Here is a 13,361-nt window from a genome sequence, read left to right on the forward strand (position 1 = left end):
ATAAACTCAACCATAAGCACACCGAAAGAGAAATGTTTTTAACCTGGATTTAAAAGTGCTTCCAGTTGGGGCTGATTTCAGTTCTGCTGGTAGTTTGTTCCAGTTGTGAGCAGCATAACAGCTAAAAGCTGCTTCACCGGGTTGAAGCACTCGGTAGTGGAGTTCACCAGTTTGAACTCTGGGCTCCACTATCTGACCTGAGTCAGCAGATCTCAGAGCTCTGCTGGGTTTATACTCTGCTAGCATGTCATTCATGTATTCTGGACCTAAACCATTCTGTGATTTGTAGACGAGTAGCAGAACTTTAAAATCTATTCTGTGTCTGACCGGGAGCCGATGTAAAGACCTGAGAACTGGGGTGATGTGATGTGATCTCTTTGTTCTGGTTAAAACTCGGGCTGCAGCGTTCTGAATGAGCTGCAGCTGTTTGAGACTCTTTTGGGGGAGTCCAGTCAGAAGACCGTTAGCATTAGCATGTAGCATAAATCAGGTTCTCCTGATCTGTTTGGGACATGAAACCCTTCATTCTGGATATGTTCTTAAGTTGACAAAAGGCTGATTTGGTGACTGATTTGATATGATAGTTGAAGGTCAGGTCTGAGTCTATCAGCAGAAAGCCACAAAGTTGAACTGTCTGACAGCCATCAGTTGGAGTTGGTCGTCCAATAACCGGAAAGTTGGCGGTTCGATTCCCACTTTCATCACTCAAAAAGATTGGTGACAGCTGGAGGGGTGTCAGTCCACCTCCTTGTCACAGCTGAGGTGCCCTTGAGCAAGGCACCGTACCCCATGCTCCCCGAGCGCTGTGAATGGCTGCCCACCGCTCCAGGTTGGCATCTGTCTACATACGAGTGTATGACCCTGTGCATGTGTGTGTCAACAGGTGCCAACCTGGATGGGTTAAAAGTAGGGATGTCCCGGTCAGGTTTTTTTTGCCTCAGAGTCATTTGATTTTGAGTATCTGCCGATACCGAGTCCCAAATGCGATACTTCTACAGTACATTAAAAAAAGAAGAACGGCGAAGAAACAGATCCAGGATGTCCCTGATTCTTTATTTTCTTCACTTATTTTATCATTTAACTAATTTAATTAGTTTTATCGTTTGAAGTGTTTATTAGTTTTATTCATTTAATCATTTAATTCATCAAGTAATAAACAAATTCTTCACATTGTAGTTTAGTGCAACAATGCACCAAAAAACGAGCAGCATCTCAGCTTGAAAAACCTGCAGGCATGGAAACAAATAAGCAAATAAAAGTGCCACAGTGTTATAAAGTAAGGCCAGTAATGTGCTTTTAGGAGCTGCACTCCTAATTCTTCCTCTCCTCCTCTGGCTTCACAGAAGGAAATGTACCCTTTTTCTTGATGAAAACCAACATCTCTACCTTGTCAGGTGTGATCCTGTTCTCATCAAGGATGTTAGCCATCTCTTCGCTACCTCTTGAAATCCCAAGTTTGCATATCTCACAGTTTGCGATTGCAACATTTTTGTCCTCCACTTTAAAATACCTCCACACCGCAGACATTCAGCCCCCAGCTTCAAGCTGCTGCCGTGTTCTGCTTCGCTTTACGGCAGCAAAGTGACATCATGCCCCATGCGTTATAACTGTGTGGAGTTGAGACCATAGACATAAAAATTTTGGGAGTTATGATTATTGTAGTTTGGGATATACACCTTCCTCAGTGGAAATAAATGCAATGTGGGATTATTGGAGATCCATCCAAGATGGTGGCCGCGCTGATACTTCATCTCCAATAGGCAGCATCAGTCTATGAGGCGTCTCCGTATATTATGTCTATGGTTGAGACTCTATACCACCACATAAGAGTAAATACAAAGCTGTTATTTTTTTCCCGTTCTGATGAAAAAAAATTATGAGAATAAATATGCATATATAGATAGGTTACATATCCGATCTCTGATCGGGATGAAACGTCCGATTCCGATCGAGTCAGAAACCACGCAATCGGCCCCGATTTCCGATCACGTGATCGGATCGGGACATGCCTAGTTAAAAGCGGAGAACAAATTTCGTGTGTATGCAGGACCAATAAATCTTAATGCAGGACTAATCTTAATCTTAATCTTTGGCTTTGTCAGTATCTTGAGCATCGAAGGAAGCCATGTGATCCAGGACATCTCTCAGGGATTTCAGTGATCTACACACTACTGACAGCCACCTCACTGTATGTGGCTGGGTGAACTTAAGTTGGGGTTCATCCACCTGTTTCTGCAATTCTGACTGCAGAGTTACTGAAAAATGCAAAAATTGATGTGAAATCCTGCTGAAACTTTTTCACCTGTGGCACAGAGCTGGCTGCATCATTAACAGCAAGTGCAAGATGATAAGCTGTACAGTGTACCCCTACCAAATCTGAGTTATATTCCTCTCTGAGTTTTTAAGTAACTCCTTGGCGGCATCCTGTCATAACAGCAGCTCCATCAGTACAAACTGCTGCAAGTTTTTTCCATCCAAATCCTTCTCTGTCAACAGTTGCTTCTTCAACAATAGTATCTGCTCTTCCATCTACAATTTCAGAGATCCTAAACAGTTGAACTGTTTTGATCTTGTTGTCCTCTATGTACCTGACATAGGTAATGAGTCGCTTTTCGTTACCAATGTTGGTCGATTCGTCCAGTATTAATGAAAACACAGGACTTCTTTGCACAGATTGGTCAACATCTTCCACAAATGGTGAGCAAGGTTTCCCCCTGAGTCCTGAGTCTCTCTGCTCCTCAGTGGAGGACATGTTAGCTGGATTGAGGAGATTCTCAAAGTCAACCTGGGATGACCCCTGTTTTCCATTTCTGAGCTGTTGAACGGTTTGACAGAACATCTTTGAAGTCCTTCACCATGGCTTAGCCAAATCCTTCCATGCCTACCTAATTTTCCTTAAAAAGTACAGTCTGTTATGTCCAAACCCACAGCCAGTAGCTCAACGTCCTATGGAGCCTGCCTCTTGCTAGTTGCTAGTCTAAGTTTGCTGTTTTACAAAGTTTCAGTATTTTTACGTGACCTATGATAAGTACTAGACATAAGAGCAAGCTCCTGATTAAACAAGCCAAAGCCACTGAAACTTGTATAAGGATCTGCAGGCAGATCGTACACAGCAAAATCTGGTGTGTTGTATCGTGGGATTGTTCACTACAATTCGACTCCAGTCCCAGGGATGCTGACTGCTGAACTGAGAGACATCCTCCAGACCTCCAAAAAAGACATTGTATTCTGGTTAAGGCCTGTCCTTCAATGGTTGTGCAAATAGTAGATAGCATTATTTGTTATTGCCAATTACTACAAATTAAATCGTGACTCTCAAGTTCTCTACATCATGATTCCCATAAATGCACATTTCCAATATAATTTCATTTTTTCCTCATAAACCTACTTTCAGTCTCCTTAAAATGTAATATTCATCTAGTTATGTCCGAATTGATTAGTGCTAATATACATATCATATTTTTGTCAAACATTTGCTGGATTTTAATGATTATTTATTTATTTATTTATTTATTTATAAATATTTATAAATTTATTTATTTCAGATCAGTCACCCTTTTGATGGCAATGCGGATGCTTATCTTATAGCCTAAATCACTATTTTAATTCTCACAAACCGCCAAACGGGCTTCTAAATGATTAGGCTACAGCATTATTGTCCAACAAATGTGTGCATGTGGTTTATTTTCACACAACGTTTGTTGGCAGTTTTGCATCTCCTCTTCCAATTTCCAAGCAACTCGCAGTTCTCTTAAGCGTCTTTCGTGCGCTTGTGTGTGTTTTAATTTTTAATGTTTATATCCTATGAATAACTGCAAAATAAACATGGCCAATATTTAGTGAACATGCGTTCATATATAGTCTAGCCATCCAAGCCATCGAAACCGCTCTCACCTTGACTAGAGGTAGGTGTTGGTATGCCGGGCGATTAGTGCTGGCGTAGACCAATTAAATGTGCCAGCTGTGAACGAGGCGAGGGTATGGAATGTTAACCCATCAAAGCCACTTGCAGCTCTGTATGCAGAGCGATTACTATCCGCGCAGATCAATGACACACATGCCAGCCAGCCATCTGTACATTTTCGCGCGCTCTCTCTAAAAAATAGATAAACCAGGGAAGCAATTGTACACGCCCCAGCTACTGCGGAAATTATGTGATCAGGATTCCAAAAATATTCTCACAAACCACCAATAGAACTGGCTTCTGAATAACAAATTATTAGGTATTAATAATTATTGTCCAACGAATGTGGTGTTTCAGATCAGTCACCCTTTCGATGACAATGCATGCTTATCTTATAAATCACTATTTTAATTCTCACAAGCCGCGCGAATCTAACGGGCTTCTAAATAATTACAGCATTATTGTCCAATGAATGTGGCAATGCGGATGATTATTTCCACAATTTTATGAATTTATAAATCACCATTTATTAAATTAAAAAAACGTTTCCACACTAAAGTTGGTTATTAAATAATTTACCATAGATATGTAGGCTACCCAGACAGACCAGTAGAGCTGACTAAAGCCTGGCCTAAACGACAGCTCCCTGTGGCCTAAACGACTCCTCTGTCGGCCTAAACGACTGCAGGGGGCCTAAACGACTGCGGCCTAAACGCCAATGGCCTAAACGACCTGTATCCGAGAGATACATCCTGATAAACTGGAGATGGCTAACCAACCAAATATTGAGGTTGACAAACTACAGCAGAAGGCAGTAGTGATAGATGTAACACAAACAGAGGTGAGACGAAATGGCTGGAAAGTCCTAAAAGTCCCACAGGATGTTAATTCTGTCGGTGCTGCCTGATTCTTAAGGGAAGGTTTCACTGTCTGGTTGTGTCGATGGCACTGTAATTGAAATATAAGTAAAATTTGAACATGGACATGAATGTCTTTTTTCCCTTTATAGGCAGCCAACCCCGGCTGTGTTCTAGAGGACTTTGTGCGCTGGTACTCACCAAGGGATTACATAGAAGAGGAGGTGGTCGATAAGAAAGCTAACACAGTGCTGACGGGAGAGCTTAGCGCCAGAATGAAGATCCCAGGGAACATGTGGGTGGAGGCCTGGGAAACTGCCAGGGTAACACCTGCACGCCGCCAGAGAAGACTTTTTGATGACACAAAGGAGGCGGAAAAGGTCATTTTCAAAAAATGTTTTCAGAAATGCCTGACTGACATAGGGTTGGCTAAACCTCATGATAAGGGACAACAGAGCCTTTTAACTTTCATTAAAATCCATCCATCGATCCATTTTCTATACCCACTTTGTGGGGGGTCAGCTGTCATTGGGCAAGAGGCAGGGTAGACCCTGTTGGTGACCTGTTCACCAGTCCATCACAGGGCCACACAGAGACAAGCAGATATAGAGTCACCAATTAGTCAATTAATAGTCACCATCCTACCAACAATCTTGGGACCCACTGTCTATTTTTAGCTGCCTGCTCCCGTGAGATTTGCGTTGTCCCAATGTAGGGCTCTAGCTCACACACACTTCTAGGGACAATTTACAATCCCCAATTTACCTAACATGCATGTTTTTGGATGGTGGGTGGAAAATGGAGTACCCAGAGAGAACCCAGGTATACATGGGGAGAACATGCAAACTCCACACAGAAAGAACAAACCAGGAACCCTCTTGCTGTGAGGCAACGGTGCTAACTACCAGCAGCTCTCATTAAAATTCAAATGAGTCTATTTCATATAATGCCAATTCATAAAAAGTTGCCTAGCTAGCTAACAGCTGGGGTTGAGAGGGCAGGAAAGAGGGGACAACAAGCACCATAACCCCAGGCCAGGGACAGCTGCTGAGAGAGAGAAACACAAGTTGCAAATTAGATTTCAACTCGCATCACAAACTGCTGCAGTAGTGTGGAAGGTCAAAATGGACTTTTGAACTTTTGAAAGCTTTTTGTTTTGACAATTGTCATATACTAGTATTGTTTTCTAAAATTAAATTTGTTTGTAAAAAAACTCATAAATAACACGTGGGATGTATCTTTAAGTTCTTCGTGTATCTTAAAAAGAACAGTAGGAAATAAGCAGAGGCCTCGAGAACGAGGACAATAAATCTGGGTTTTATCTACCGTTTCAGGTTCTGCACTATTTGGCGATGCAGAAACCTGGAGACCTGGCTCGTCTTCTCCTTCCCTGTATGCTCCATGCTGCTCTTCAGAAGTTGAAACAGGAAGGTGAGTCTCCTTTTTTTTTTTTTTTTTTTCACATTAGACAGTAAAACATGGGCTCTCAGCTCTGAAAAACACCAACAAAAAATACCAACTACATTTCCACATTGTAATAGGTGGCCACACTGATGGAGCCCTGCTCAGCTTACAAGAAAAAGTATCTTTTGTAAATCCCTTGTTTTGTAACTGTGCCTGCAGATTGACATTTAATACTTTCAATTCAATTCAGATTATTTGTATAACATCAGTTCACAACAAAAGTCATCTCAAAGTACTTTGAAGGTACAGTTCATTCATTGTAATTTAATTGTTTCTAATTTATCGTAATTGTGAGCCGGAGGGTGTCCCAACCACTTTAAAACATGCTGTTGAGCAGCCTCTTATAAAGACTTCCAATCTAGATCCTTCAACTATAGGCCTGTTTCAAAATTTTCTGATTCACTTCAATTTGAATAAGTTTGAGTCTGGTTCAAAATTATAGCAATGGAAATTTATGTACGTAGTTTATTGTTAGCTTTGATGTTAGCTGTAATATTATATCCTCATTTGTAAGTCGCTTTGGATAAAAGCGTCTGCTAAATGCAGAAACATAACACATAAACATAAGTCATAAACATTGGTCACTTTGAATGGTAGGTATATTAATGGGTAGGAGTTTGCTTTTGCCCAGGTTGAGTATAGCCAGAGAAGCTACCAAAAGCTTTGAGGTAACCCTTGGATAGATATGAGAGGACACAAATATAAACAAAGCCAGTGGGGAAGTGTACAACAATTTGACCCAAGAAATAATAGTATTTTCAAAACCAAACCGCTTAAGAACATACAACAAATAATTCCACTCCACATGATCAAAAGCTTTCTGAGCCTCCAAAGATTATACTACATCTGGACACTGAGATGAGCATGATGTGTAAAGGATATTAAATACATGCCTCATATTGAAAAATAACTGTCTATTTTTGATGTAACACCATTCAAAGGATACCTGTTGGAACAGGGAAACACGAGTTAATGACCACAATAATGTCACATATACATAAAGAGAGTAAAGTGAGGAAAGGTGTGACAGATGAGGCCCCCCAGCAGGCTGGGCCTATAGCAGCTTAACTATGGGATGTTTCAGGATCACCTGAGCCATCCCTAACTATAAGCTTTATCAGAAAGGAAAGTTTTAAGCCTGGTCTTAAAAGTGGAAAGGGTGTCTGCTTCCCGGACATTTACTGGCAGCTTATTCCACAATAGAGGGGCCTGATAACTGAAGGCTCTGCCTCCCAAACTGGCAGCTGGTTCCACAGAGAGGGGCCTGATAACTGAAGGCTCTGCCTCCCAAACTGGCAGCTGGTTCCACAGAGAGGGGCCTGATAACTGAAGGCTCTGCCTCCCAAACTGGCAGCTGGTTCCACAGAGAGGGGCCTGATAACTGAAGGCTCTGCTTCCCAAACTGGCAGCTGGTTCCACAGAGAGGGGCCTGATAACTGAAGGCTCTGCCTCCCAAACTGGCAGCTGGTTCCACAGAGAGGGGCCTGATAACTGAAGGCTCTGCCTCCCAAACTGGCAGCTGGTTCCACAGAGAGGGGCCTGATAACTGAAGGCTCTGCCTCCCAAACTGGCAGCTGGTTCCACAGAGAGGGGCCTGATAACTGAAGGCTCTGCCTCCCAAACTGGCAGCTGGTTCCACAGAGGGGCCTGATAACTGAAGGCTCTGCCTCCCAAACTGGCAGCTGGTTCCACAGAGAGGGGCCTGATAACTGAAGGCTCTGCCTCCCATTCTACTTTTAGAAACTCTGGGAACCTCAAGTAAACCTGCAGTTTGGGAACGAAGTGCTCTGTTAGGAAAATATCTTACAATGAGATCTTTAAGATATGATGGAGCTCGGTCATTAAGAGCTTTATATGTAAGGAGAAGAATCTTAAATTCTATTCTGAATTTAACAGGGAGCCGATGAAGAGAAGCTAAAACTGGAGAAATATGATCTCTCCTGTTAGTTCTCATCAGAACTCTGGCTGCAGCATTTTGGATCAGCTGGAGGCTTTTCAGAGAATATGTGGGACAGCCCAATAATAAAGAATTACAGCAGTCCAATCCTGAAGTAACAAATGCATGGACTAGTTTTTCTGCATCACTCTGAGACAAGATGTTCCTGATTTTAACAATATTACGAAGATGAAAGAAAGCAGTCTTAGAAACCTGTTTTTATATGCGAGTCAAATGATAAATTCTGGTCAAAAATAACTCCAAGGTTCCTCACTGTAGAACTAGAAGCCAAGGAAATACCATCTAGAGTAACTATATAGCTAGACAATTTCTCCCTGAAACGCTTAGGTCCAAAGATAACGACTTCAGTTTTGTCTGAATTTTTTTTTTTTTTTTGATCAAGGTCTTTTTATTGGAGATTTTCACAATATACATAATTCAAACAGTATACTGTATCTAGTCTAATCCCCAGTATCCACCCATCCTACCCACCCCACCCGCCAGACCCACCAGAGACACGCAAACGAGAAAACAAAAAAGGCCATATAAAAGACAACACCAAAACAACCACACCAAAACAAACAAACAAAAAAAAACAAAAAACAGACACGGCACAAAACAAGTCTATGGGGTTACATCCTCTGCTTCCATTTTTTCCACAAATGTCAAGAAAGGCTGCCAAACTGCATAGAATTTCTGAGCAGACCCTTGGAGAGAGTATCTGATCTTCTCTAGTTTAAGATGTTGCATAATCTCTTTGACCCAATGAGAATGCGTAGGGGGGAGAGGGTCTTTCCACCTGAACAGGCCAGGAGGCCAACAAGGTGCAAAAGGCCAACATGTTGCACTTATAATTACTGAGACGTACACATTGCGGTGCAACACCAAATAGGGCAATAAAGGGGGAAGGATCCAACGGCTCTTCTAGCACTTTAGAGAAAGTCTTGAAAATAGATTGCCAGAATTTATATAGTCTTGGACATGTCCAGAACATATGTAATAGACTTGCAGGAGCTTGCTTGCATCTATCGCATGTGGGGTCCAATTCTGGTCTAATTCTAGACAACCTGACCTTCGACCAGTGAAGTCGGTGTACTATCTTGAATTGCACAACAGCATGCCGTTGACAAATGGATGATGAGTGAATCTTTTGGATAATTTTCTGCCAGATTACATCTGGGATCTGCACATTTAAATCTTCTTCCCATTTGTTTTTGAGGTGATCTAGAGTTGTCAGATTATGTAGATTGAGAAGGTTATATATCCTACCTATAATCTGCCTTAAATCTGTCCTTAACTTGAAAATAAAATCTAACAGAGATGTGGGGGGATATAAGGGGAAACAATTGGAGTGTGAGGTTATAAAGTTCCGCAATTGTAGATATCTATAAAAATGAGGCCTGGGAATACCAAATTTGTTTACCAGTTGCTCAAAAGATGCAAAATTATTGTCTACATAAAGGTCCTGCAATGATAGGATCCCACTCTTAAGCCAGATACCAAAGGCTCCATCTAGTATTGAAGGGGTAAACATATGGTTTTTAACTACTGGAGCGGAGAGGGAGAGATTCCGGAGAGCAAATGATCTCCTAAACTGATTCCAAATTCTTACTGACTGTGCAACTATGGGGTTAGTGGTATAATAAGAAATGGGTTTTAACAGCGGGAGTTCCGAGCACAGTAGGGCTGGTAAGGAGGTGAGCCTACAGGACGTATTCTCCAGTATTAGCCATTTAGGGGTATCAGGGTTATCCATGTCACTCATCCAGTACATCAGAGCCCTGATGTTGGCTGCCCAATTGTTTTGTCTGAATTTAGAAGCAGAAAGTTCTGAGTCATCCAGGTCTTTATGTCTTTAAGACATGCTTGTAGTCTGACCAACCTATTGGGTTCATCTGGTTTTATAGATAAGTACAGCTGGGTATCATCAGCATAGCAATGGAAATTTATGCCATGCTGTCTAATAATGTTACCTAATGGAAGCATGTATAAAGTGAAAAGAATCGGTCCAAGCACAGAACCCTGAGGAACTCCATGACTTACTCTGGTGTGTGAGGAAGATTCTTCATTTACAAGAACAAACTGAAATCTATCAGATAAATATGACTTAAACCAGCCTAATGCAGTTCCTTTAATCCCAATAACATGTTCAAGTCTGTGTAATAAGATACTGTGATCGACCGTATCAAATGCAGCACTGAGATCCAACAGGACAAGCACAGACACAAGTCCGCTATCAGAGGCTAAGAGGAGATCATTGGTAACTTTCAGCAGTGCAGTTTCTGTGCTATGATGCACTCTGAATCCTGACTGAAACTCTTCAAACAGATTATTTCTGTGTAAGTGATCACAAAGCTGAGCTGCAACTATTTTTTTCAAGAACTTTAGACATAAAAGGGAGATTGGATATAGGTCTATAATGAGCCAACACTTCTGAATCAAGAGTAGGTTTTTTAAGTAAAGGTTTAATTACAGCAACCTTAAAAGTCTGAGGTACATATCCTGTCAACAAAGACAGATTGATCAAATCCAATATGGAAGTGTCAATTAATGGGAAAACCTCCTTGAACAGTCTGGTTGGGATTGGGTCTAAAACACAGGTTGATGGTTTAGAAGAGACTATTGCTGTTGTTAGCTCAGAGAGATCAACTGGGCAGAAGCCGTCTGAATACAAATCAGGTTCTAAAGATACTTCTAAAGCTGCTGTACTTGATGATACATCACTGATAATAGTGGGAAGGACTCCATCAATCTTCTCTCTAATAGAAACAATTTTGTTAATAAAGAAGCTCATGAAATCATCACTGCTGAGAGTTAAAGGAATAACTGGCTCAGCAGAGCTCGGACTCTTAGTCAGACTGGCTACAGGGCTGAAAAGAAACCTGGGATTATTCTTATTCTCTTCTATCAATTATGAATAATAAGCAGTTCTAGCTTTACGAAGGGCTTTCTTATACATTATTAAACTATCTTTCCAGACTAACTGAGACTCTTCTAAATTAGAGGAACGCCACTGTCTCTCCAGCTTTCTTGCAGTCTGCTTTAAAGCACGCAGCTGTGAATTATACCAAGGAGCCAACCTCTTCTGACTGATTACCTTCCTTTTCAGAGGGGCAACATTGTCCAGTGCTGTACGCATTGAAACTATAGTGCTGTCAACAAGAGAGTCAAGTGCTGCTGGAGTAAAGTTTAGGTAGTCGTCCTCTGTCATATCTGCACATGGCAGTGAAGAAAAGGATGATGGAATTAATTCTTTAAATCCATCTCAGCACTAACTAGGATAATAACTCAGAGAATTCAGACAGAAACTCAGAATAAGGGCCAGGTGGACGATACACAACAACAAACACAAGAGGTTTCTGGGATTTCCACTTTGCGTGGGAAAAACTGAGAATCAGAGATTCAAAAGAGCTCAAACTAATCTTGGGTCTGGGACTGATTAGTAACCCTGATCTGAAAATAGCTGCCACTCCTCCTCCTCTGCCTGTGGTTCCAGGAACGTGAACATTTAAACAGTCAGAGGGAGTTGCTTCATTAATGCTAACATGATCCTCCTGCTGCAGCCAGGTTTCTGTAAGACTAAATATATCAATATGATGATCACACATCAACTCATTCACTAACAGAGACTTCGAAAGGAGAGATCTGATATTCAGCAAACCACATTTAATAGTTTGATGTTTTTGTTTAGTTAAAGTTTTTGTTTTAATAATTTCTTTTTGCACAAGAGGATTTGCTCCTTTTGTGTTAATCAATTGGGTGGGTAGCAGCAGGTGGGAAGCTGCAGAGAAGTGTGTAAGACTACAACTCTGCATCCTGGTCTGAGCCCTGGGTTGTCATGTTTTAGGGTGACTAATAAATTCGTCCATATTTCTAGAAATGAGAGCTGCTCATTCCAAAGTGGGATGGATGCCGTCTCTCCTCATCAGACCAGGTTTTCTCCAGAAAGATTGCCAATTATCTCTGTAGCCCACGTTATTTGCTGGACACCATCTAGACAACCAGCGATTGAAGGACGACATGCGGCTAAACATGTCATCACTGGTCAGATTTGGCAGGGGTCCAGAGAAAACTATGGAGTCCGACATTGTTTTGGCCTATTGATATAGATATTGATATATTGATGCCTGGAGTAGGGTTTGGGGGAGACACTTAGACTTAAACTATCATCAAATACATCTTTGAATAAAGGGATTGGGTTTGCTTAGAAGTTGTTGTAAAATTTTGCAGGAAAGCCATCTGGTTCTGGACATTTCCCACTCTGCATGCATCTGATTGCTTTATTAATTTAATCTACAGAGATAGGGCTATCTCAAGATTTTCTTATGTTCTCATCCACTGTGGATGAGAATATATATCCAGGCCAGTTGAGAGCAAGTCAAATATAACCTGGTGCATCATTTGCTGTTTATATAGCTCTGGAGTTGGGACAGTTACATAGGCTTCGTCTACTCTAGAGATGAGTTCTGAAAGCTTTGTTTGTCTGGCCATTTGCACTTAATGGATAGAAGCACTGTAGAAGATAATATGCCCCCTCATAAAAGCCTTCAGGGCCTCCCAAAGCAAGGACGGGGATATCTCTTTGCTTAGGTTAGTTTCTAAAAACCTGTCTATATGGATATTAACAAAGGCAATAAATGATTCGTGGATTGAGTCTCCATCTGAATCTGTTAGGTCTTGACTGAAGAAAGGGGGCACGGTCAGCTGCCCTATAACTCTGCCGTTGTTTCTTGTCTCTTCTTTTAGTCTGTGTCCTTCATTCCCTCTCTAACAGAGTCACTAGAGAACATTCCATCAGTGAAAAAAAACCTCCAGCAGGCTACGACTCAAGCCACCAAGCTGCTTCACCCAGTCAACTATGACTACAACAAGTTAGAGGTCAGTGTCAGTTGAACCGTTTGGATTTCAGTGTTTTCTGCATTATTATATATTATATCTGCTTTTTAGTTGATATTTTCTTAATATCATTTTAATTAGATATGCTGTCACCTGTAATCTCACAGCGATGTGACAGTGTTGTAAAAAGCTTCTTGTGATGTCACATAATGCTTGTCTTTCTCCATCTTAGCTGTAAATGTTTATTGAGGTTGAGGTCAAGTGGTTGAGAAGGACAGTCCATGACAGCCATTACTGCTTCATCTTTTTTGGTCATCAGGTTGTTCCTGCAAAGCTTTGAGGTGGTTGGGGGTCATTATCGAGC

General features: G+C 41.4%; 1 protein-coding gene across 3 annotated transcripts in view; it reads left to right on the top strand.

The window, feature by feature from the left end:
* The window catches only part of rab3gap1 (RAB3 GTPase activating protein subunit 1), an 85,729-nt gene that overhangs the window by 65,763 nt on the left and 6,605 nt on the right, over positions 1–13,361 (top strand). For all 3 annotated transcript variants that reach the window (XM_075458395.1, XM_075458396.1, XM_075458397.1), the window contains 3 exons: positions 4,914–5,141; positions 6,096–6,192; positions 12,936–13,039. In XM_075458395.1, coding sequence (XP_075314510.1) covers positions 4,914–5,141; positions 6,096–6,192; positions 12,936–13,039 — 429 coding nt within the window. The remainder of the gene's footprint in view (positions 1–4,913; positions 5,142–6,095; positions 6,193–12,935; positions 13,040–13,361) is intronic.

Source organism: Odontesthes bonariensis, chromosome 23 (assembly GCF_027942865.1).
Source record: "Odontesthes bonariensis isolate fOdoBon6 chromosome 23, fOdoBon6.hap1, whole genome shotgun sequence".
Classification (NCBI taxonomy): Eukaryota; Metazoa; Chordata; class Actinopteri; order Atheriniformes; family Atherinopsidae; genus Odontesthes; species Odontesthes bonariensis.